This window comes from Triplophysa dalaica, chromosome 2 (assembly GCF_015846415.1).
Source record: "Triplophysa dalaica isolate WHDGS20190420 chromosome 2, ASM1584641v1, whole genome shotgun sequence".
Classification (NCBI taxonomy): domain Eukaryota; kingdom Metazoa; phylum Chordata; class Actinopteri; order Cypriniformes; family Nemacheilidae; genus Triplophysa; species Triplophysa dalaica.
The window spans coordinates 17,381,088-17,406,123 of NC_079543.1; the positions used below are offsets into that span (position 1 = coordinate 17,381,088).

At 37.9% G+C, this 25,036-nt stretch overlaps 2 protein-coding genes across 3 annotated transcripts; one reads left to right on the forward strand and one right to left on the reverse strand.

Moving 5' to 3' along the window:
* The first annotated feature begins 441 nt into the window (after nucleotides 1-441).
* Nucleotides 442-13,494, forward strand: map9 (microtubule-associated protein 9). Of its 2 annotated transcripts, none has more exons than XM_056737871.1 (13): nucleotides 442-880; nucleotides 1,021-1,132; nucleotides 1,397-2,011; nucleotides 2,102-2,304; nucleotides 2,797-2,893; nucleotides 3,037-3,080; nucleotides 3,247-3,314; nucleotides 3,519-3,645; nucleotides 3,799-3,888; nucleotides 3,968-4,129; nucleotides 4,294-4,439; nucleotides 12,614-12,749; nucleotides 12,960-13,494. In XM_056737871.1, exons 1-13 carry the CDS (start codon nucleotides 806-808, stop codon nucleotides 13,077-13,079), a joined length of 1,995 nt encoding a protein of 664 aa, XP_056593849.1. In that variant the 5' UTR covers nucleotides 442-805; the 3' UTR covers nucleotides 13,080-13,494. The 2 variants fall into 2 exon arrangements, with proteins under 2 accessions (XP_056593849.1, XP_056593858.1); XM_056737880.1 differs by having other exon boundaries at nucleotides 443-880; nucleotides 2,105-2,304.
* Nucleotides 13,495-15,755: 2,261 nt separating this feature from the next.
* On the reverse strand, nucleotides 15,756-16,892 carry npy2r (neuropeptide Y receptor Y2). Its single transcript, XM_056729867.1, has one exon. The coding sequence runs from the start codon at nucleotides 16,890-16,892 to the stop codon at nucleotides 15,756-15,758; it is 1,137 nt and encodes a 378-aa protein (XP_056585845.1).
* Between the last annotated feature and the right edge of the window lie 8,144 nt (nucleotides 16,893-25,036).

A 25,036-nucleotide genomic window follows, 5' to 3' on the forward strand; every position in this document is an offset into this window, starting at 1 on the left:
GTATCTATGGACTCTGGAGCGTTTTTTTTCAACCCTAATAATAAGAACTCTAAACCTTGCAGACGCTGAACTTATTTAAATGTGATGTAGACACGTTTGAGACGATCCATGACCATGATTTTGAGCCCACCGAGTCTCTGCAATTAGAAAATAAAACACTTTCTGATGTCTCCCTCTAGTGGCTGATAATATATAATCAAGGATTTTAGACAACATGCATTTTATATAATATTTATATTTTCGTTTTATACGTTTTAATTATACAAATACGAAAATAAAGCGATTATGTCATGCTAATCTGAATATTTTAAATGACGTCTGAATATTTTCATCGTAACGTGACGTTCGCTCAATTGGGGCTATCTGATTGGCTGACATAAAGACGTAGAAAGGCGGGGTCCAGTCAGCGAAAAAACCTAAAATGCATGTTCGACTGCGCATACGGATCGATCTATGACATCGGGTAGAGGGAGAGCTATTTAAACGCATACAAAGCAGTCTGTTCTCGAGTCGCTCTCGCGGTACTTCAATGTCATACGGTGATCAGTCTGCGCAGCATGAGTGAAGTAGATTTCATAAACTCTCATCCGTTGGTTCCTCTGGTAACACTAATAAACAAATGGCGCCGAACACATCAACTGAACTGAATACAATGCTGTAACTTACACATTTGTTGTGAAACTCCGGTAGATTTTATACTGTATGAGTGAAAACTGAATGAGTGTTTTACACGAAGCCGATTTGGTGTGGTTTTATTTGGTCCTGACAAAGCATAGCATAATAACTGTTTGGGAGATGCAGTAAAATGGACGACGATATTTTTTCTACAACACTTGCTTACACGAAAAGTCCAAAAACGTCAAGAAGAACAACGTTTCAGGTATTATTATCATATAAGAGTCATAAGGTATAAAAATGTATAAATCGCTTATCGAGCTGCAAACCTATCCGTGTTGTTCAGTATTGCATTCAGTAAAATAAATTACACATGTAAGCTATGTTGTTGTTGTTGCATTTCAGTATGAATTGGAGACAGCCGTGTCTGCAAGAGCTAACAGACAAAAACCGAACTATACCTACTCTGATGATTTTGACGACGATGAGAATGGTATAGATAATAATGACGACGACGGTGAGTTAAACAAACAAAGTTGGAATATCCGTACCTAAATGTAAAAATATAAATGTATATTTAGAAATGTAGCCTTTATCCAGTTAGTTTGTTGCAACAAAGCACCTTAATCTCATTATTTCACAAAGTTAACCTGTATGCAATTGAACTAAAATTAGCCATGTTTTTACTACAGTAACCACAGTTTAAAAACACAAATGTTGGGTTACAATGGTAACCATAGTTTAACCATGATATTTAACCTGAAAAATTGCTCTCTTGCAGACATGCTCGGCAAACTTCTTAGGATAAAGAAACAGAAAAAGGACAGATTTAAAGCTGGGAATACAAAGGGCAAGATAAACGATTTTAAACTTTCAGACGATGAAGAAGAAAACGTAAAACCCCACAAAGTATCTTTCTTGAAAACCAAAAGGAACAGCTCACCTGTCCACACTGAACAGCTAGATTCAATGAGAAACGAAAGCCATCACGGTTCTTTTCATTCCAGTCAATCCAGCAGTACCCCTCAAAGTCCATGGAATTCTGTCACTGCAGAGAAAATTCAACATTCGAATTCTCCTTTCTCCTCTCAGTCTGACCAGCCTCAACCAGACAGCATTGTACAGACTGATCAGTCAGAGTCCGTAATGAAGATGAGAAATCAGACGGAGTCATCCTTGGTGAGGAAGAGTCTTTCAGAATCTCCTTTGCCACTAAATTCTGAGAATAGCCGATGGGAATCTTCAGTCCCCCTTCCATCAGAGGGCTCTCATTGGGACAGTCCTGTCTCACTGCTGTCAGAAAAAGAACACAACCAAAAAATGTATTTTGGTGAAGAAGGTGAACTTCCCATTCCTCACCCTCGGGAGCGAAGTGTTAAACCAAATCTTCTCACAGGTGAGGACTTAAAAACTGATTTATTAATATACAAAGCACAAAAAAGATCACAAAGAAGCCAATATATAGATACAATTCCTTTATTTGAAGCAGGTTGTTTTGCACAAGACATGTCCCCAAGGCCCATGCCCAGACAGAAGACTGGGAATATGTGCGAAAGTGGTCAGATACAAGAGAACACACAACCAGAGACCCCGGCCTGCAGCGGTGTAGCCACCTCCTCTATGTCTATAGTGGTCTCCAACACATCGTCTTTAGACAAGATTCAAAACTCTACCCATGATAGTGTACAGGTGAGAATTTTCAAAGGTAGCACAAAATTTAGTTTTATTGGTTTTTAGATTTACATAAATTTGTTTTACATAATCATTATAAATATGCTATGTATTTCTATAATCATTTATCCCCCAAACACAGAGGATGCCTAACCGATGAACACAGTGAAACCTCAGGACTCCTTTCGTCTTTTCATATTCTTGACTGCTCCCGCTGTCATGCATAAGACGTGGGAAATGTCCTATTGCAATTAAACTGTGCTGAAATAGTGGGATTATAAAACCTATTCACATTAGTCGAATCTTTGTACATTATGATCCACTGTATATATTTTATAAAAGTTTAGAATGTTGTTTAGTTAGTATGTTGGAATTGTCAACCAATGGAGTCATACAGTATGTTGATTCTGTTGTTATGTGTTAGCAGTAGCTCATACCTAACAGAAACAAGTCTGTTGGTTTAAATGACAAGTGCAGTTCAGCAGATGATTTGTCATTTTTTCATTGTAGGGTCAGGTTGAAGACTCAGTCATATCAGAAAAGTCCAAGACAAATTCCACTTCAACACAGAAACACATGTCTGAGGCTCTGACAACGTCAGAAAGCGGTAATTGTCTAAATGTGATTAAGAATGCTCGAATATATGTAATCTCTGACTTGTTTTGTGACCTTTCACATTTTATTTGTGCACAGTAGTTATATATTAAGAAAGTAATAAATCATCTTTATCTTTCCTTGTGGCTACACTAGAAGAGAACAGAGAGGGAACAGAGTCAACATCCTTTCAGGAAAATGTAAGTCAGATTAACAGTGAAAAAACAGTGAAAACGTTTTATTATTACGTAATGTGTTACAAGTCCTTTCAGATTCGATTGCTAATGTCTCTAATTATTGCAGTACCCTGTAAATTTTGTTTTTAATACAATTAAATTAATTAAGTCTCATTTTCTTTTTGATCAGAAGGTTTCTCAAAGCAACTTTGACCACACATTCACTGTCCGAGTGCAAACTTCCAAGTCAACATACAGGTTAGTGAATTTGTTTAACCCCTCGTACTCCCTTTAGATCTGCATTGCTTATATGAGTGTGCATTGCTTCCGAGTGTCTCTGTATTTATAACAATGAGGAACAAATTACTGAGTGCATTGCGGCTTAGATGACTGACCACTGAATTAAAATCAATACCACCTATTAAAAATGTTGTTCAGACATTAAGGCTGTCTGTCATATAGTTCTAGAAAGTCGAAGAGCTCCTACACCGCGGAGTCGAAATACCTGGGAACGCTGAAAATTCTGGATCAAAAGGAGACCCAACAGATTCCAGATGCAGCAGATTCACTAAGAGCTGCTGTATACCAGGTTACACCAATCATCATTTACTACTCTGTCTTAAGGCTTGCATCTGTTTTTCTCATAGAAGCATTTGTTTACTTTCTGTTTCAAAAATTACTTAACATTTCCCCTCAAAATGTAAATCTTGCTCAAATCATGCTTTTGTTTTGTCCTGTATAGGAATGGTTAAAAAAGAAAGAAGAAAACATCAAAATAAAAATGAGGGCAAAGAAGCAGGAAGAAAAATTGAACGAGGAGAAAAGGCAAGAGGTAATTCAACCAAGTAACCAAGTGATCGATCATTAATTTTTTTGTTATTGCATATCCTCAATCCTAATGTTCTTCTTAGGAAAAGCTTGCAAAAATAGCAGACGCTAAAGCCTCTTATGATGCCTGGAAAGAGAAAACAGTGGACGTCATTAGAAAGAAAGTCAAAGAAAAACAGGAGGCAATCAATGAACAACAAATGGAAAGGGAAAAAAAGCAAGAAAAAAAGGAAACAGCAATACAGGTCCGTGTTTTTCAGTTAATTAAGAAAGTTGTGTAATGTTTCTTTAAAAGTTTGATTATACATTACCCCTTTGGTTGGGATTTCTAAACACAGAAGCACACACAAACCCTACAACTAAATACATTTTATAACTATATTCAATTTTGTGAATATTTACAAATCAGGTTTTTGAGAAATGGAAACAGGATCATGACAAAATCCTTAAAGAAAGGATGAGGGAAAAGAAACAGAATGAAAAAAAAGAGAAACAAAAACAGGTCAGAGATAAAGACGAGAGGAAGAGTGACTGTACCTCTGCTTTCATTCAATGGTAAGAAGGACATTCATGTCTTTAATAAAATATACTATTTTATTCATTTTTGAATACGTGTTTTGTTAATTAGCTCAAAGTTGGTAATGCTGAAGTGTCTCAAGATATTGCTTCATTACCGTTTTTCTCGATGGCTTAAACACATTTCTTGAAATTATGCCTACTTTTCTCGAAACACAAATCCCTAACTACCCACCCAGTTCCCTCAACATCTTGGTAAAAAAAAAGCTTCCCCCTCAAAATCACTCAAACTACAACATAGTCTTAGACTCTGGTGTCACGACTACCTGGCTCACAGTAGCAATGACATAAGGGGAGACCACACCAGGGTGTAAAGTTAAACCAAAAGTAATTTATTAAACATTTAATTATACGATGAAATTATAATTTAAATCATTACATGTATAAAAGTCAGTAAATGAGAAACACAAGAACACAAATCAAAAGTGTGGTGCAGATCAGTAAAATGTATAGGCTATGTGTAATGCACAAACGACAAAAAGAGTAGGACGGTGCTACCGCCAGCCTGACGGCCCGAGCAAAGCCAGAGAAACCGGAGCCCAGAGCAACTAGCAGGAGAGGTTTTTAAACAGTTCCGCCAATCAGCTGCCACCAGATGGACCGGAAACAGACAGCTCCCCCTTCAGCCCGGGAGGAGAGAGTCGCCCAAACACCTTCTGTTCAATGGTGGAGTGAGCACACCCAGCACGGCAAAGCCGGGCGTGACATCACTCCCCCCACAAGACAGAGACCCCTACTGGACTCTGTAAAACTAAATGCTACTCATTACACCATTTCCCATAATCAATACTAAAAAAACGAATTACAATAACTGACTTAACTCATTACCCCTTTTTTTTTTTTTTTTTCAATTACTCCGAAAGACTAAAGTTAGACTAAACCAAACTCATCACCCTCAATACAACAGCACCCACAAAAAATAACCTACTTACCCCCCAAACCCAACTATACCCCCCCGCCCCCCTTTCATTCCCACCCAGCAGATCCTGGCGCCTGGATAGCAATTTAAGAATGGAAAGACAGGGGACAGGAGAAAATAACCAGAGATCGGAGAAGAGAATAAATACCCCTTAACAGTCATCAAGAGCCCGCGACAAGGCATCAGCCATGACGTTGTCGGACCCCTTGATGTGTCTAATAGACAGGTTATATGGCTGTAGAAAAAGAGCCCAGCGCATGAGGCGCTGATTAGTATTCTGAAGAGAAGAGAGGAAAGTAAGAGGATTATGGTCAGAGAAGACCACCACAGGGTGTAACCCACCACCAACATAAACCTCAAAATGTTGGAGTGCCCAAATAAGGGCCAGGGCCTCCTTTTCGATGGTTGAATAGTTAAATTGGTGACGATTAAATTTCCGAGAAAAGTAAGAAACTGGTCTATCTATTTCATTCTCATCCTTTTGAAGTAGGACGGCACCTGCCCCCACCTGGCTGGCATCTACTTGCAGCTGGAAGGACTCCTCCAACCTAGGAGCAGCCAGGACAGGTGCAGAACTCAGGAGAGACTTAGCGTTTTCAAATGCCTGTTGGCAATCCACAGTCCAATTGAATTTAACTGAACCCTTTAACAGGTTAGTTAGTGGGGCAACGACAGATGAAAAATTACAGCAAAAGTTCCTGTAATACCCTATCATACCGAGGAAGCGCATCAATTCCTTCTTGGTAACAGGACGTGGGAATTTGTCAATGGCAAGGACCTTCGCTCTCACTGGCCGAACCATCCCCTGTCCAACCACCTTTCCCAGATACACCACTGTAGCCTGAGCAAACTCACACTTCGCCAAGTTCACAGTAAGGTTTGCAGCTGCAAACCGCTCAAATAATGAACGTATGCGGGCAAGGTGGATTGTCCAAGTGTCTGAATAACAGACCACATCATCAATATACACAGAGCACCCCTCAAGTCCCGCAACGACTCGATTCATGAGCCGCTGGAAACTGGATGGGGCGTTTCGCAACCCAAAAGCCATTCTCGTATAAGAGTAGAGTCCAGATGGCGTAATAAAGGCAGAGATCTCTTGTGCCCTAGGAGTAAGAGGAACCTGGTAATAACCTTTTAACAGGTCAAATTTGCTCACATAACGAGCTGCTCCGACTTGATCCACACAATCTTCTATCCTAGGCAGTGGATAAGAGTCTGCTTTTGTTACACTGTTCACTTTTCTGTAATCCGTGCAAAATCTGTAGGTATGATCAGATTTTTTTACTAACAAACAGGGCGAAGCCCAGCTAGAGTACGACTGTACCGCAAGACCATTTTCCAGAAGATATTGGACACTATCATCCAGACTTTTACTCTTATCAGGACCAGTGCGGTAAAACCTCTGACGGATCGGCTTTGCATCACCAACTTCTATGTCATGCTCGATTAAAGTTGTACAGGTCGGAGTATCTGAAAACAGACAAGGAAATTCAAAGATTAAAGTTTTCAATTCTGCTTGCTGTTGCAAATCCAAATGATTTAAAACTCCCTCTAATTTTGCCAACGTCTCTGAATTTTTGAGACGAGCATGCAACATGGAATCGTCAGGGCCCTGCACATCGTCCTCTAACTCTGGAGAGGCTACAGACATGCCTACCAGGACAGATGATTCACCAGTACACCTAGGCGACTGTGACGATGCATAATATGGCTTAAGTAAATTGATATGACATAACTGTGTCGCCCGCCTACGATCAGGCGTAGCAACCACATAATTTGTCTCTGACACTTGACGAACCACACTGTATGGCCCTGCATACTTTGCACCAAAAGGAGAACCAGGCATAGGCAACAATGCCACCACCTGATCCCCTGGGCTAAAGATACGAGCTTCTGCTTTACGGTCATAATTTCGCTTCATTTTCCTTTGAGCATCAGTCAAATTTTCGGTTGCCATTTTACATGCTAAAAGTAACCTGCGACGGAAACCATACACATAATTAGACAAACTCTTGGGTGGTTCAGATACATCCAGATCATTTGACAACACAGACAATGGGGTACGAACCCTGTGACCAAATACCAATTCATTGGGACTAAACCCTGTGCTTTCTTGCACAACCGCTCTAGCCGCCAACAATAGCCAAGGTAAACCATCCTCCCACTCCCGTTTCATCTCTATGCAGTAAGAACGCAATAGAGACTTAAGAGTGGCGTGGAAACGTTCCAAAACCCCTTGACTTTGCGCATGATATGCGCTACTCAAGTTGTGCTGGATATTCAGCTGTTTCAAAGCTGCTGCAAATGTTTTTGATGTGAAATTTGAACCCCGATCACTTTGAATGATTTTGGGAAGACCAAATATTGAAATAAACTGCGACAATGATTTCACTATAGACCTTGTAGTAATGGTCCTCACAGCATACGCAGCAGGATAGCGAGTCGCCTGGCACATGATGGTAAACAAATAAACACAACCTGATTTTGACTGGGGTAAAGGGCCCACACAATCAATGACCAAATGCTCGAAAGGCTTACCAACAGACGGAATGGGCTGTAAAGGCGCAGGTTTTATGACAACATTTTGCTTACCTGCCACCTGACAGACATGGCAAGTTTGAACAAACCGTGCAACATCCCTCTTTATCCGTGGCCAGTAGTAATGTTTTAACAACTGATTGTATGTTTTCTTTACACCAAAATGACCCGCTATTTCCCCATGCGCTGTTTTTAGTGCCACTTCACGAAACTTTTCAGGCATCACCACTTGCCACAACTGATCTGTTTCATCAGTTCCCGCTTTAGGTGACCACCTTCTTAGCAACAAATCATCCTTCACAAAATAACAGCGATCTATATTGTCATCTGCAGTCAAGTCAAAATATTTCTGTAAGCTCTGATCACTCCTTTGAGCCTCAACAATGTCAGATCGAGACAAAGGTGCTGGTAACTGCGGAATAAATATCCGAGTAGACGTGTGCTTAGATGTATCAGACGAGTTGGCATCCTGCAGCTTCGCCATTGCGCGCGTCACAGCACATGCCGTAAAAACATCTGGAAAATCTTTTTGACATTTATCTGTCTCATTCAATAGAGAAGCTCCAATCTTAACCACAGGAGGTGGTGAAACCTGATCAGGAAAAACACGGTCATGAGCAAAGTTATTACCCACAATCAGATCGATTCCCTCTATTGGTAAAGACGGACGCACTGCAATAGTTACTTCCCCGCTCAGAAAACCAGAAAACAACTGAATGTTGTGCAGCGGCACGGGAAATGATTGAAGACCAATTCCCCGTATTAACACACAATTTCCTGAATCAGACTCCGATGAAAAAGGCAAGACAGATTGACAAATGAAACTTTCTGATGCACCCGTATCACGCAGAATTTTCACTGGAACGCGATGTGCGTCTCCAACCAATGCCACAAAACCCTCCGTGACAAACGGTGCATAATCCGTTATACTAGATGCAGAAATGTCTAATTCATCACATTGAACATTTCTCAAACTTTTATCAATTGACACTGTACATTGTGCACGATCCAATGTCTTTACTGGAATCTTCTTAGCTTTACTCTCTGAGCGCACCGCAGGAACATATGAGGCGCAAAGGCCAACTTTTCCTCCATCAGCCTTCCCCTTATTACGCTCCAATAACACCGGGCAATTTTTTTTCCAATGATTTTTCCCAAAACAGTAATTACAGTCTGTTTTAAAATCAAAATCCGATGGTTTACCACGTGCAATTGAATTTGAAAACACCGATGTGTCCGAATTAACATGACCATAGCGACCTTCTTTGGAATTAATATTAACACGCAAACGAAAATCACGAGCTGGAGTCTTGTGTATGAGAGAAAAATTATCAGCAAGAACAGCAGCATCTGCGGCTGTTTTTACTTGATGTTCGCTAATGTACGTACTTATGCGATCAGGCAAAGTGTTCTTAAGTTGTTCTAATATCATAAGATCACACAACTCCTCAAAAGAATCAACCTCTTCAGCTGTACGCCAACGATGAAAAAAACAGGCTAATTCACTAGCCCATTCCGCGTACGTTTGCTTCTCTGCTTTTTTCCATGATCGAAAACGCTGTCTATAAGCCTCAGGGACTAGCTCATAACACTTTAACACTGCTGCCTTTACGGAACTATAGACCCTTTTTTCAGAAGACGGTAAAGCCACAAATGCCTTCTGAGCACGGCCAATTAACGTAGTTTGCAACAATATACTTTTATCCTCATCACTCCAATTTTGCTCAGTCGCAATATTCTCAAATAACGAAAAAAACACATCCGGATCATGTTCATTAAACTTAGGCAGAAATTTAATCATACCAGCCAGGCCAGACTGTTGCGATTTTCCAAGTTTGCCTTCAGCTACTAATTGCAGCCTAATACGTTCAATCTCACGATCCTGCTCTAAATTTTCTAGCCTTTTCATTTCCAACTCACGATCTTTATCTTTCTGTGTAGCTTCCAACCTTTTACAGTCCAATTCGTTATCAAGCCTCCTTTGAACTAATTCATCATCTAATTTTTTCCTTGTTATTTCTTGTTCCAGTTCTAAAGTTTTTTGTTTCACTTGCAAATCATGTTGCAGTTTTAACATTTCGACTTGCTGTTCAAATGTTAATACACTGAATTTTTGCCGTGGGTCTACCATCAACCTCGGAGTAGTTTCACTATCTAGACTGTGCTCACTATCTGAAACCGACGCTCCCTGACTGCACTCTGGCAATTTCTCGTCAGGTAACACTTTTTTGTCAATCAAACATGTACAAATGATGTCAAGCAGCTCAAGCTTTTTAACACCCTTCCGCAATATAACATCAATTTTATAGTGCTTGGCCACACAATGCAACTGTTTAATATTCAACGCCGCAAGCAAAACCACTGAAGGTGCATCAAAAAACGCCTCAAGTGTACTCATTATTACTACACTTAAATAACAATTCACCAATCAACAATCAAATTCGGCTATAATCTACAAACACCCAATAGCAATACATCTAACCAAATCAACACAACGAAGCCTATATCTCAACGTCTTTCGGGTTACTAAACATTTCCAACCACACATATCAAATCGGGCGAAAGCGGAATGCAGCTTACGTTGCAGGACACAAACGGATTTTCCCCCTAAACATTTACCCCCCTACTATTCTGACCTATATTCACACTAAGTCCAAGAACAAGGCTCATTTACTCACCAATACCGATGGAATCGTACTGTCCCGACAAAAGTCAATTCAGCCGGTGTTCCACGGCGGTGCCCTCGTTCAGACTTCAGTGACCAGCAACCTAAACCCACAACGCCGAAGCGCACTAAATGGGGATGAAACAGGCTCCGTAAAATGTCATCCTGCAACATAAATCAACCAACAAACACTTCGCCACTCAAACTAAACAAACAAAATATGGTTGGTTAAATCTCTCTAATCTGCGCAAATATTCCAAATTTCTTTTCAAACCCAAAACTAACATTCAATTCACTACCTGAACACTCGATGCGGAACTCCCCAGCAAACAAACACAACGCGTGCCAGCTGATCTGACTACCATCAGCTGATCACCGTTACGCTTCATTCACAAAATGTGAACCAATGACGTAGCACTACACACGCAACTAGGCTTACTCAATATTGCGAATTATAGTAGTCTATTTACAATTCGGGATCCAAATGGCCAGACGAGCCCCCATATGTCACGACTACCTGGCTCACAGTAGCAATGACATAAGGGGAGACCACACCAGGGTGTAAAGTTAAACCAAAAGTAATTTATTAAACATTTAATTATACGATGAAATTATAATTTAAATCATTACATGTATAAAAGTCAGTAAATGAGAAACACAAGAACACAAATCAAAAGTGTGGTGCAGATCAGTAAAATGTATAGGCTATGTGTAATGCACAAACGACAAAAAGAGTAGGACGGTGCTACCGCCAGCCTGACGGCCCGAGCAAAGCCAGAGAAACCGGAGCCCAGAGCAACTAGCAGGAGAGGTTTTTAAACAGTTCCGCCAATCAGCTGCCACCAGATGGACCGGAAACAGACAGCTCCCCCTTCAGCCCGGGAGGAGAGAGTCGCCCAAACACCTTCTGTTCAATGGTGGAGTGAGCACACCCAGCACGGCAAAGCCGGGCGTGACACTGGTGAGATCAATTCTAAGCACTGTCTCTAAAACCTCTTATTATGATTCAAGAATAATTTGACATCTCAGTGTTTATTACAATATATACAACACAAAAGAGTGCCGATAGAAAAAATGAGCTATAGGAAAAAAATATAAAATGACAATACTCTAAAATAATCTGAGATGAAAGTAGATGAAGACGATGATTTTACAAGAAAAGAACAACATGAACTGGTCATGCAACTCAATACAGTACATAACAGCATAAATAAAATTAACATCAAGGCATTGAGCATACACCTTTATCTAAAGGGACTTACAGAGAAGATAAAGGAAACAATAAAGCGATTTGTCAATAGGAGGCAATAAATACTGTAAAAACGGCATCCTTTGCACCTTTGGCCCAATTTTGCAAAAGTATACTATAGCAGATTTTTTACAGTAAGCAATTGTCTCGGAGTTCTGCAAAAATACAGAATTTGTTAAAAAAAAGGGCTGCAAAAATACAAATTTGTAAACTTGACAATCCCATGAGGTACATGTGCTATAGTTAACTGGATACAGAAGAGTGATTTTTTTTTCACATATAAAGCTTTCCTTCTTTATATATTTATAAAGCACTTTCACACTAAACAAGTTGACCCAAAGTTATGTATATACAGCTCAAAACAAAATCAAAGAAGAATAACAAGTAAAGCCCTGTAGATGATTCTAGGATGCAATTTCATAGCACTATCACATGTGCTCCTATTTATGTAATTCTGAGATTCTGATATATCGTGTGTTTATGTTTTCTGAATGAGCACATGGTTATCCTTTTGCAAAATGAGGAGGTTTTTGTGTGGGGTTTTGCAGAAATCGCTAAAAGAATTGACAATGCGAGTGAAAACAAGTGAAATGTTTTGAGAAATATTTTATTTTTTTGAGAACTGAATTAATGGTTTGGACAATTGTGCCAATTGTATCGGTTTTTGTGTGTTAGCGATCGAGAAAAACTGTAAGATATTTTTGTAATCATCAGGTTTCAGAATAATAACTGTGCCATTGAAAGTAAAAGACCATAATGTTATTTTCCTTAAATATTAGGAGTGCGCAAAAGAAAAATGTAATTCAAGAGAGAGTAAGAGAAGAACACGAGAATAACAAAATAAATGAAATGGAGGAAGAATATGAAAAGGAGGAAAGAGAAAAAATGGCCTTGGAGATGTATGACAAATGGATGGTATGTTACAGTAAATATATACTTGAGAAATTTGCAGATCGCTGCCTTTCAATTTATATCAAACCATTTACAAAATATTGTGAGTAGCCTACATTCTGTGATACATGCTTTTCTGTGTATATATAGCAATATGTTTGGGGAACACACTAGAAGCGTCAAGTTTTTATCATGCTGATGGTGATTTTTGTGTTCTTGACCATTTTATCACAGAGAAGAAAAGAGTTTCAACAAAAAAGAGAGAGAAAAGAAAAGAAGATACATGCGATTCTGCTGGATGAGCCTCCTCCACCATGGAGCCCCCCTAATAAAACCATTCCGTTTGGAAAATAAGATTAATTAATGGTAATACCTCCATTTTTATAAGCTATGAAATTATGTTAAAATATGCAATTTGTCACTTAAACTACAAGACGTTATCATCAAGGTGTCTTAAAAGTGCTTTATGTCAGAAATTCGTTTTTATATTTGTATATTGTTTAACATGTCACTTAAAATAATTCAGTGCTGTTTATAGCATCATTTTAAAGATTGGTCGAAGCGATTTAATTTTTAAATATAGTATTATAGATATGTATAATTTATGGGATTTATTTAGACGTTGACAAAATATTCAGAGTTTGAACCATTTTAGTGCTTGTTCTGTTTGGTGATCATAACAATTCTGTTTAAACTCTGTATTGCTTTTTGCAATCCTAGTGTATATGCAGATGCATGTAAAGTAAATTAACTATATGAGTCATGCTGACTTTGTATATTCTGCTCGAGTGATTTGTACTGTACATTTTCCTCTCAATAATTTATTTAGAAGCAACCTTTTGTTTTACCAAGATGATTCCCTAATTCTTACAATGTTACCACCTAATCTAAAATATGCTGAAAAAAGAAAAGTAGAATAACTTTTATTTACCCCTATGTGAAGGCGAATTGCAATGTTGCAGCCCAAAATGTAACACTACAGCAATGACAATTCTACTGAAATTGGGGAGATGAATAATAGGAACTACCTTAAACTAATTTGGTCCCTGGAGACCAGAGCAGTTTTTGCTGTTTAGCAAAGCGTGACCATGAGAACATTTCTAGTCATGCTGAAGCTAAAAGCCATCTGCTTGAAATAAAATCCCTAATGCAAGTCTAAAGATGTATTTCAGATGATAAATAGTTTAGTGTGGAGATAGAAATTCATTACTGTAGATAAAATGCTAGAAGCTTTTTGGGGGACATACAATAGAAGACATTAAAGTGACAGGATCAATACTTTGAGACCCTCACGTTCTCTTTTAATGTTGTTCTCTTGTACCAAATGAGTATTGACTGCTCAGCCTTTTTCTCTCGGATGATTGATCTTCAATGGGCTGGTGGCTGATCAGAATAAGGTATTTATAAACCAATTACATCTTTTTGAAGAAATATATTCCTTAATGTTTTAGTGAGAATTAATTTCTCCATAGTGTTTGATGTTGTCTGGTTATTACTTTTTTTGTCAAGCAGGATTTGTATCCCATTCCATATTACTAATTCAACTGCACATTAGACAAAATGTGATCATCTAAGAATATTGGAGTTTGGTCACTGCACATGAACTGGTCATGCAACACAATACAGTATACAACTGCATAAATAACATTTACATTCAAGCATTTAGCAGATGCTTTTATCCAAAGCGACTTAAAGAGAAGAAAATGGAAACCATACAGCAAGCGATTACTCAATAGAAGGCAATGTAAAAAATATGACATCCTATGCACCTTTGACACCTTTGCCCCAATTTCCTAAAAATATACTTTAGAAGATTTTCTTTACGTAATCAGTAATCTCTGAATTCTACAAAAATACGGAACAGGTAAAAAAGGCTGCAGATACAAATTTGTAAACTTGACGATCACAAATTTTATTTTAGGGTGTACAAGAGCTAAAGTTTACTGGATACAGAATAGTGACATTTCTCTCATATAAAGTGTGTACTGTTATTATACTGTATGTTTAAGTAGTATAAAGCCCAGTAGATGATTCAAGGAGGCACAATTACCTGTGCTCATATTGATATGATCCCGAGATTCTTATTGACGTGTTATTAGTTTTGTTAATGAATGTTAACTATGGATAAATGCTATTTGAGTTTGCATCTTGACACTTGAGTTCATTATTATGTGTTTGTGTTTTTCTGCATGAGAACATGGTTAAACCTTTGCAAAATTATTATTTTTTGTTCTGAGAATGTGTCTGTAGTTGTCAGAGAATGGTGAATTGTTTCATGATTTTTATGTTAGCATCGAGAAAAACTAATTAGTGGAAATTAAACCCTGGAATCAAAATGGTCCGATCTTTAACAGCTTGTGAACTAGGAGACCCTGTGGTACACAGTGTAAAAGCTTGTCTACACCGGCACGATAGTCGCACACGCTTATCACAAGCATTTTTCGAGACCTTTTGCAACGTTCCCAAGTGATTTTCACTGTCGATGAACCGAGTGAACGTGCAAATTCACTCCCTGATAAAAATGGCGCTCAATGAAACACAGAAATACAACAGTACACAAGGTAGCGCTGTGCAACTTTATGCTTGTTTTTGTGGCAACCCTACTCAATAGATAGAATGTTACACAAACATTTAGGCATACATATCAACATTATAAATACAGTATCTGCAAAAGGACATCTTTTTTAACAGGAACTTTTTTCAGTCTTAAAATTACAACTCTTACAATGCAATTAAAAACAATACAATGATTTCATTACATGATTATGACCTAAAACAAATATTAATTTAGCAATATAAAAAATAATTAAATAATTAAGTGACATAATCACATACAAATATGTTAAAAATGTAAATAAAAGCTAAAAATTAATAAAACTACAATTAAACTGAAACAAAATCTATTTGTCTGTTACCAATTAAATATTACACTGCATTAAAAAGCACAACTAAATCTTCATCTCACTTTGTTAACACTTGTCCAATTTATGTATTCTTTTATATTGTGAAGTTTTACAAAGCAAATGGCCATTACAGTGCATTTTCCTGTGTAGATGTAACATCGATTTGATTTTGCTCCTTGCGTGCTGCACATTTTTGTCTAACTGCCTCACTGCTACAAACTCTTCTCATTCTGTTTAACCTGCCACACTTAAACACAGCCACAAAGGATCTTCTATAGTTCCTGTTCATCCAGCCATAGAGAATAGGATTGGCAAAAGTGGAGCACATGGCCATAATATGGAAAGCTGTGTAGAGCAATTTAAAGTCTTTCATTTCCAATACACTGCTATCAATATCCACGGCCAGCTGAAAGGCGTGAAAGGGAAGCCAACTGATGGTGAATACCACCACTACAGCTACCAGCATTTTCGTTGTTTTCTGTCGCCGTTGATGGCGGTCGCTACGGCCTCCACCAGGACTAATGTGATTTCTTAGCTTGTTCCAGATCTGAATGTAGGCAAATGAAAGTATACACAACGGCAGGCCATACTGTAGTAAAAACATGGCAATGCTGTAGATGGTTCCATCTGCACTGCTTCCAGGCCACTTTTCGGCGCAACCCTGAATCGACTGCTCAGGTGATAGGTCAAAGGTCACGTATTCGCGAAAAATCGCCAGTGGGCTGGCGAGGATGGCGCTCGCAACCCATGTGACCACAATAACGACTCCACACATGTCTTTGGACATCTTGGTTTCCGTGTGATGGACAATGCTACGGTATCTGTCCAGTGCTATTACATTGAGTGTGATGGTAGAAACATGCACTGCTAAGCCTTGTGCGAATGGCAGCAAGTAACACATTACCTGTCCAAATTTCCACTGTCCGTATAGTGTGTACATCAAAGTAAAAGGTAGACACAATGTGTTGACCATCAAGTCAGCCACAGCCAAGTTGACAATAAAATAATTAGTAACTGTGTGTAAATTTCTGAATTTGTAAACAACATATATTACCAATGAGTTGCCAGTCACACCACAGAAAATAATGGTGCTGTAAGCCAAAATCAAGATCAGTTGAACACCCACTAGATTTGTACTGTCTTCCAAACCATGTAGTAAGTCGTCCTTAACATGGATAGCGGTTGGTGTGCAACAGTTTGTGGACTCAAACTGGGGGCTCAGCATTTTGTCTTCAGATATGTTTATTTCAGTTCTTCTATCCATATTTATATCCATTAAGTAAATTAGTCTGAGAAAAAAGACAAAACCATTCACCATAAGTTTCTGATCAAAAGCTCATATTATGTCATTTGTGGTATGCTAAATTGACATATCAGTACTGTCCTTCTCAATCCTGGTATCTCCATATTTTTAGATTTTTATGGAATAAATCATAATTTGTAATGACCCTTTTTGTTTTGTTTTGCAAATATCTTACCAAGAAAAGGTACAGCCTATTATAAAGTGCTTGTCAGCTTGACAACACAGCATTTTACCATTTTAAAAAGGTAGTGTTTTTCCATTTCCTGAAAAACAATTGTTTTGAGACATCCGAGGTTTTGGAAGGACAGCAATGATTTAATATTAACATATTATTTAAGAAAAAAATCAAATCAGGATCCTATTATTGTAATACATTGTGATCAGTGCATTACAATGAAATTAGTCAGCACATAATGAAGTATAAAAATTTCATTATTTATCTTCAGTAAACAGATTAAATTATCTACATTTATTTAAAAATTCTATTTCGGTGGAAAATCCTGTTTCAATAGAGACGAATCCAACATTCCATACTCTTACCTTTAGATTGTTTAATCACATTGACGCTCTTGACCTTGTAGAGAAAAGTAGACCAAATCCATACCAAAATTATCGTGCACACTTTCTAAAAACGTCTCCAAGTGATCACATCAGCACGAGTAGTTACACAGACACAGCGTCTCAAAAGCGTCTGCTGTGGGGACTAACCCTTGCATGAGCTTTACATGCGCAGTTCAGCAGTGCGCGCTATTCTGACATCGGTCTCCTGATCACACGATGTAAATTAAGCATTCATTTCCGATACATTAACCGTTTGGTAAGATAAAGGATTGTATTAATTAAAACATTGCATAATGCTTTTGTACACTTGAACAAATTAAAATACAGGTAATTTTCAAGGAAAAGCGTTAAAACTAATTTTGATTAGGGTCCACTCAAATCTAGGACAAGCTTAGAAATCATAGTAGCACTATTTTCCAAAATACATTTTTGGATTTGACCGCCTCGGCAGGGGCACCATTCCAATAATTTGAAACATCGATTGATCCGTTTCAAATATCGTAAAACCGTCGTTCTTGTTACGCTTTTCGGTGAAAATAAAATGTTCAGAGTGTGTTGTTAAAGACAGTTAAATCAATAATTATAACATAATTGAATCGAAATGAAATCAGAGATACATTTTTCTTGCACATCTGCCTTCATTCTACATTGCACAATGATAACAATCAATAATTACATCTTTTCAAGAATTTACAATTACAATATTTCAAGAAACCAGTCATTTTATGGCTCCAACTTATATAAATATTTTATCTTAAAAAAAAACAATTTCCAAACAAGGTTTATTATTTAAACTCAATTGTAGTGCATTAAACTGTCTATAATAGCACATAGTTATCTCAGACATAGTTACTGACAACTTTTTGTCCTAAACCAGAGCTAGTACATTAAATATCAATTTAATTTCTTCAAGTACTAAACACAAATGGTTTTCTAAGCAACACTGCAATTTAACAGACTTGACAAAGGTTTTCCTGAGACACTTTCCACTGAGATCTGTCTGCGCAGCTCACGTTGTATAAAGAAGGCGCACCTCACTTTATTGAATAGGCCTACAACCAGTGGCGGAGCTAGAGTTTTTCACATGGGGTGTCCTGGGGGTGGCCAAGGCAACTTCAGGGGATCCATAGACCATGATAGAAAGTCAGTGTGTAATGGTGATGCGCGGATGGCGGTTAAATCCGCGGGCGCTGCGGATGATCCGCGGGACGGGTGGGTCGGGTAATAAAAAAATGCATTCTGATTAATTGCGGATGGATGATATCATGTACAATATTAACAAAATTTCAAAAAAAATACGAATTTGCTTTAAATGCATTTAAAGCAGGCGCTAATTTGCAGTAATTTAAAAGAAATGTGCGCGTGGTGGCGGTAGAGGACGGTCTATTTCTTAAAGCAGATATGGGGGCAAAACAGATCCGAGAGAAATTTAAAAAGGGAGAAAGAAAAACAAAACAACAGGTAGGAAAGAAAAGTACCGTGTGGGGGCGTTTTAGCGAAGAGGTTAACAAGAATGAATCAAGTGCTGGGTATGTAATATGCAACGGCTGTGAGACACTGTATGTATATGAAAGTAATAAGACTGGTACCTCTTATATAGTACATCATGTATGTGCTAAATCGAAAGATTAGATTTAAACATTTACAGACAAATACAGTGTTATAAAATGTACTGAGTGATTAAAGTGACGATCGGATTCGGGTCGGGTGCGGATATCTATATCCAGGGGCGTAGTTTATGGGGGGGATGTAACCCCCCCAATATTCAAATCCATCAGTTACAACCCCTCCAATATTTCACCATGAAAATCACAGTATATCAAATGTAAAATATGTAGAATTACTTTATTTTGTGACAATGATTTTGTTTCTAATCAAATATGAGTTTGTCATAATAAATTAGACAAAAAATACTCCCCCTCCATTGAACCGATTGGTAACGCCCAACCAATGAGTCGCACTTTCACCAAAACAACGCGAGTGGTGTTTGAATGGGAGAGCACACGGGTAACTTAACGTACGCCAAAAATGAAGGGAAGAGCTGCACAGCGGACTATATTTAACTGCTGGTCAGAGAGGGATGCAAAAAAAAATAAAGCATGTACTGAGAATGAGGTATGAGAATATTGTGTAATAATAGCCAAGTACACACCATATATGTTAGCTAGCTAATCCATTGCAATGTATTTAGCTATAACTAAGAAGTTACCAAAGCAGCCATCTGTTTTATTAGTTCATTTTTCAATAGTGTCTGTAATTATCAATGACAAAAGCATTCACATTGATGTTTGTTTTCTTCCTAAAATAATCTGACTTTTGAACGAATTGGATGAATGAATAATTTAAGTAGCTCACTCATTAAAACAGTAAATCGCTGCCGCCTATGGCGCTTTCAATACTTAATTTCTTTCTTTTGATAATCTCTTCTATGTTAGAATTTATGTCAGTTTAACATACTGTAACACGATTCAGGCATGGAAGGAAGGAGGCGGGAACCGGCAAACATTTAACAAAGTTTTAATATAAATAATAACAGCCGGCGGTCCCTCACGGACGACCGCCGGCGAACAAAACATAAATACAAAACACAAGAACATAAATACAAACCACAAGAACATAACTGCAAACGTAAAACTTGTTCGTGCCCGGTCCTCTCTCTTCGACGGTCCGGTCGCTCGTTCTCTTATATGCTCCCAATCTCCATGTGATTCGAGCCCGGTGTGCGCACAGCTGGCGCTCATTTCCTTTACCGGTCTCGAACAACGGTCTCGCCCTGCCTACTCCACTACACATACATTCTAAATCATTACATCTTAAAGAGATCTTCTAACAGGAAACGTCCTATAGACGTATTGCAGATGAGCAAACACTCTAAAAAATATGTCTTCCAGATGTAATCACACACATCAAATATCTGGCACGTGCACTGGTGGTGGCTGTAGCTGACGTTAGCCTACATTAAGTAAACAGGCAAATAGTGTAATGTATTGGCACTGCACTGTTTATGTGTATATAACTAGCACAAATGTAACGTTAAACACAATGTTTAGGCAAAATCGGGAACCGATCTCTCTTATCTGATTAACCCGTCTAACGCCAACATTCATGTTTACTCATACAGCGACTTCACTTTCAAAATGATTTCCGCAAACAGAATCCCGATGACTAGTCTTAAAACTAACCTTTATGCGAAATTTCATTATTCTTCTGTTACTCGCATCACTTTCGTCCTTGATTAATTTGAAATCTGCGCGCGGCACCGGACGGTTTTTCAGCAAGTGGTGAAATGAGATGTCAATCATCATTAAACTGCCCAATAAAATTTGAGGTGACTCCCCTCGCATGACACCCCTCTGGCTCCGCCTCTGCCTACAACAGCAAATTAACAATACAATCAAGCCTCAATTTATAAATGTGAAGCTCGCGCTGTACAGATGCCTTAATTGAAAATTGCCCAATTCGCGCTATTTAAAGATGTGTGTCTGCGCAGGTCGTACCAGAGGCGCCTCGTTTTAAAACGCCGCAGGGCGATGCCATCGTCCACCACGTTTCACTGTAGCGATCCACTAGATGCCAATCTGGTAGACATCCCCCAACCCAAATTCACCATGCCTTAAAGTGGCCGTAACTGAGACCGTTTCTGCATATCTGATGTTAATCTTGAGTAGCCTATACTTACAGAATTGAATCACACCCTTAACCTTTCCCGTAGAGTCTTTAGTTTAAAGCAGCCATCACACCTGATTTAAAATTTTAAACTTTAGTTAGTGTGTAATGTTGCTGTTAGAGCAAAAGGCCTAAACAATATCTGCAAAATGATAAAGCCCAGAGTTCAATGCCAAGCCAGAAGTTGTCTTTAACAGAATCCCCAAAGCACTATGCCAAAAATTGGCGAGGCCTTCCTTCGAGAAGAGCCGCTGGAGTAATGTTTGGTTATCAGACTTCTGTTAGTGTTAATTAATATAACCGGTATGACCCAATCGGTCTGGTGTCATTTCCCTCGCCTGAGTAGGAAATAAACGCAATCTCTTACAAAGATTGACGTATGCAATAGCAGACCTCCGTTACACTTCGATCAATTCACTTGTTTTTAACTGATGAAGTGAAGTTGACGCCATTATTTCTGTTTATTGCTAAATGCCAAAGCTTGTAAATACAGGTGCTCTGAGATGGGGACCGAACAATCACAACAGCCTGAGAACCAGAAGCTAGCTGATATGGTGTGGGACATCTTCAGACACATGCTCTTAGCAGCGAACCAATTACGACAGACCGAGTCAGCACTACCAATCAGTGCGTTTCGAGGGACTTTATTTAAACCGGAAAAAAATCCAGGTGCTTTGTGAGAAGAGGGATGCCAGTGAACAATAGAATTGAAATATGTGAAATATAAAGCATTTTTTAAACTAGAAACATGAACATCCACTGTTAAACACCCAAAAACATAATCTATGATTGTGGTACACATTCGCAAACAATAGAGTGCTTGTAATCTACAAGTTGTATATTATTTCTGATAAAGAGAAACCGAGAAGAATCGTTACTTGGCTAAACTTGTCTCTCCAATATTTTGAATTTAGACTGCGATACAAGCTAAACCAATGTATGTCAATGTACCATAGGGTTTCTTTTAATGTGACCAAACTAGGACCCATTCAACAAATTGTTAATAAATAAAACGAATGTACAACAAAATTTACCAAATTGTAATACCATTATCATACAATAAAAATAATAATTATTAATATTAACACAAACTATATAAAATATAAATAGTTATATTATTAGAAACTAGCCAAAAACAGACCAGAAGTCCGTCGAGGCGCATACGATGAAATGGTTTATATATGGGCTAGTAACTTAGGTCATGATTGCGATGTCAAAATCAAGAAACTCTGGAAATGCAGTATATAGAATGGTATGGTCTATTAAAAATATATTTATTTTGCACATTTTTGTTGTTGTGGTTGTAGATCAGCTAGTTTATGCCAATCATCAAAATTAAATTGAAATGGATTACAGAGAAATAAACTGTGGCATTACTCCTTTAAAAATAATGATCGGGTCGTTCTTACGTCCTATATAGGGAAATTAAAATAATTGTTAAAAAATGTGATATCTCTTAAATTTCAGTGTGGGGCTTTCTTATACTGTAAAAGCTGACTTCTTCAGACATTTACAAGCTGTGAAATAAATTGATATGGATTTTCATTCCCTTCCTGAGGAAAATGTCCAGTCACACTAATTGACACAAAAAGCAGTAGTACAACAACACTCCACAACAACACTCCACAGAACACAAAGACAGAAATAACCTGCTCTCTGAGGTGATGCTTCTGATTGTAAATCTTGTGAGTGGTAGTGTTCTCAGCTGTTTAGGGTAAGAATATAACAGCAAAACATAAGAGGACTTGAAAGGAAGAAGAGAAACATTGCTGTTTGTACATTTTGTCTTAAGTGCTTCTTGCAATAAAATATATTGAAACATTCCATTCCATTCCATTTTCTACCGCTTATCCGAACTACCTCGGGTCACGGGGAGCCTGCGCCTATCTCAGGAGTCATCGGGCATCAAGGCAGGATACACCCTGGATGGAGTGCCAACCCATCGCAGGGCACATACACTCACTCATTCACTCACGCACTCACACCCTACGGACAATTTTTCCAGAGATGCCAATCAACCTACCATGCATGTCTTTGGACCAGGGGAGGAAACCGGAGTACCCGGAGGAAACCCCCGAGGCACGGGGAGAACATGCAAACCCCCCACACACAAGTCGGAAGCGGGAATCGAACCCTGGTGTGAGGCGAACGTGCTAACCACTAAGCCACCGTGCCCCCATATATTGAAACATAAAGTATATTATTTATTATTATTTCATAGTAATGCTTAATTAATGAAAAAATAGTAGTATGTGCTAAATAAACAATAAATGTTTTATTGAAGAAAAACGTTTATTTCGTATTATTCTTAGTGTAGTCTTATTCTTATTCTTATTACTATTATGTTTTCAGCTTTTTAAATGCATGGAAAAAATAAATGCTAAACAATGCATTCTGCAAGTGCATGTAGGAAATGAAATGATAAAGAAATGTCCTCATTAGTTCAGTTTTTCTTACCTTTATTCCCTTCAAAGTTAGTGAATCTCTCAGTGTATCAGATTATCTCTATCTGTCTTTGTTCTGATCTTTTCCAGGCCTATGGCATAAATTCTAGTATGGGCAATGACATATGTCCTTCAGTCTTGGAGTAATTAAAATCTCAGGTCACTGAAGTTCAATGTGACTGAACAACAGGGTTATTTCCTTGATGTCACGTTTTAAAGAATTTAGTAAAGCTATAGTATACTGTATGTACCAAAGTACATAGTGGCATCAATGTAGAAATGTGCATTTTTGCAAATAACCAACTTCACACATTTCTTATCTGCAGTGATAGACTGACAGACCATCATATATCATTTTGTTAATCCACCGTTAAAACATACTTTAAATTATTTAAATGTACCAAACAAGTGCTTGTATTATAGAATTATTATATGTGATGCTACCACATGCCATATCTCCATTAATTGTTTCACAATCTATCATTTCATCAATCTTTGTCATATGTTTTAAAGAACTCAGATTGTCCATCTTTTTATTCATTAATAGATTTGTTAGTAAGGTTAATGTTATGATTTTGTAGCTGTTTCTAGATCGACAGCGGATGACAGACTTGATAAAAAAAAGGACAAAGACTCCAATCATAACTGACAGGAAACCCACTTTCCTTATGAACAGGGTCATCCTTAGAATAAAAGAGAACATAGCAATAATATATGTCGCAAGCTTATCCTTTATCATTTTATATCTTTCCACTAGATGGTGTTGTTGTATCAAAATTAATTTATAAATAAATAACTTTCTCAGTCTTCATGAAACTCAGAATGTGGACTCTCTACCACAATCAAAGGGTGTTGTGAGTATAGATTAACTAAAGTTTTTTCTGTTATTAACATTTGTTGATGTTGTCTTGTGAAAATAGTATCTATCAGTTTGATCAGGCACTACATGATTATTTGTGTGGTACCCATAACCTGGGATACACTTTGGTTCCAAATACAAGATCTGTCTTTATAGCTCAGTTAATTTTTGTGATGTGAAAATAATCCTGTAGGTTTAAGATTTATCAGTTTTATATTTAATCCGATTTAGCAGCCTTTTACACAGGGTTACTATAAAAGACTATTTCAGGTCTGTTAACTCGGAATTGCCCGAGGAAACCCAGATCACTGACATACCCTAATAGTTCACAAGCTGTACTCGTTGAGGAGGAAATTGTGAAATCCTGTTTGGTAAACACAAGTTTTAATCTTAAAATTCAAGGGGGTGGATTATCGGACAGGGTTTTAACCTAGTTCCAGAATAATTTAAATGTTAGAGGTGTCTTAATCGAAAACTATTTTCACTAACATATCTTAAAATATATCAGTGTTATTGTTTTGTCTCAAAATGACCAGTTATGTTTTATTTATAAAGTATGTTTTTAAATTTATATA

Coding starts and splice junctions, on each gene's coding strand:
- map9 (XM_056737871.1), top strand. CDS start 806: ATGGACGACGATATTTTTTCTACAACACTTGCTTACACGAAAAGTCCA. Junction 881..1,020: donor CAAGAAGAACAACGTTTCAG/GTATTATTATCA, acceptor GTTGCATTTCAG/TATGAATTGGAGACAGCCGT. Junction 1,133..1,396: donor AGATAATAATGACGACGACG/GTGAGTTAAACA, acceptor GCTCTCTTGCAG/ACATGCTCGGCAAACTTCTT.
- npy2r (XM_056729867.1), bottom strand. CDS start 16,892: ATGGATAGAAGAACTGAAATAAACATATCTGAAGACAAAATGCTGAGC.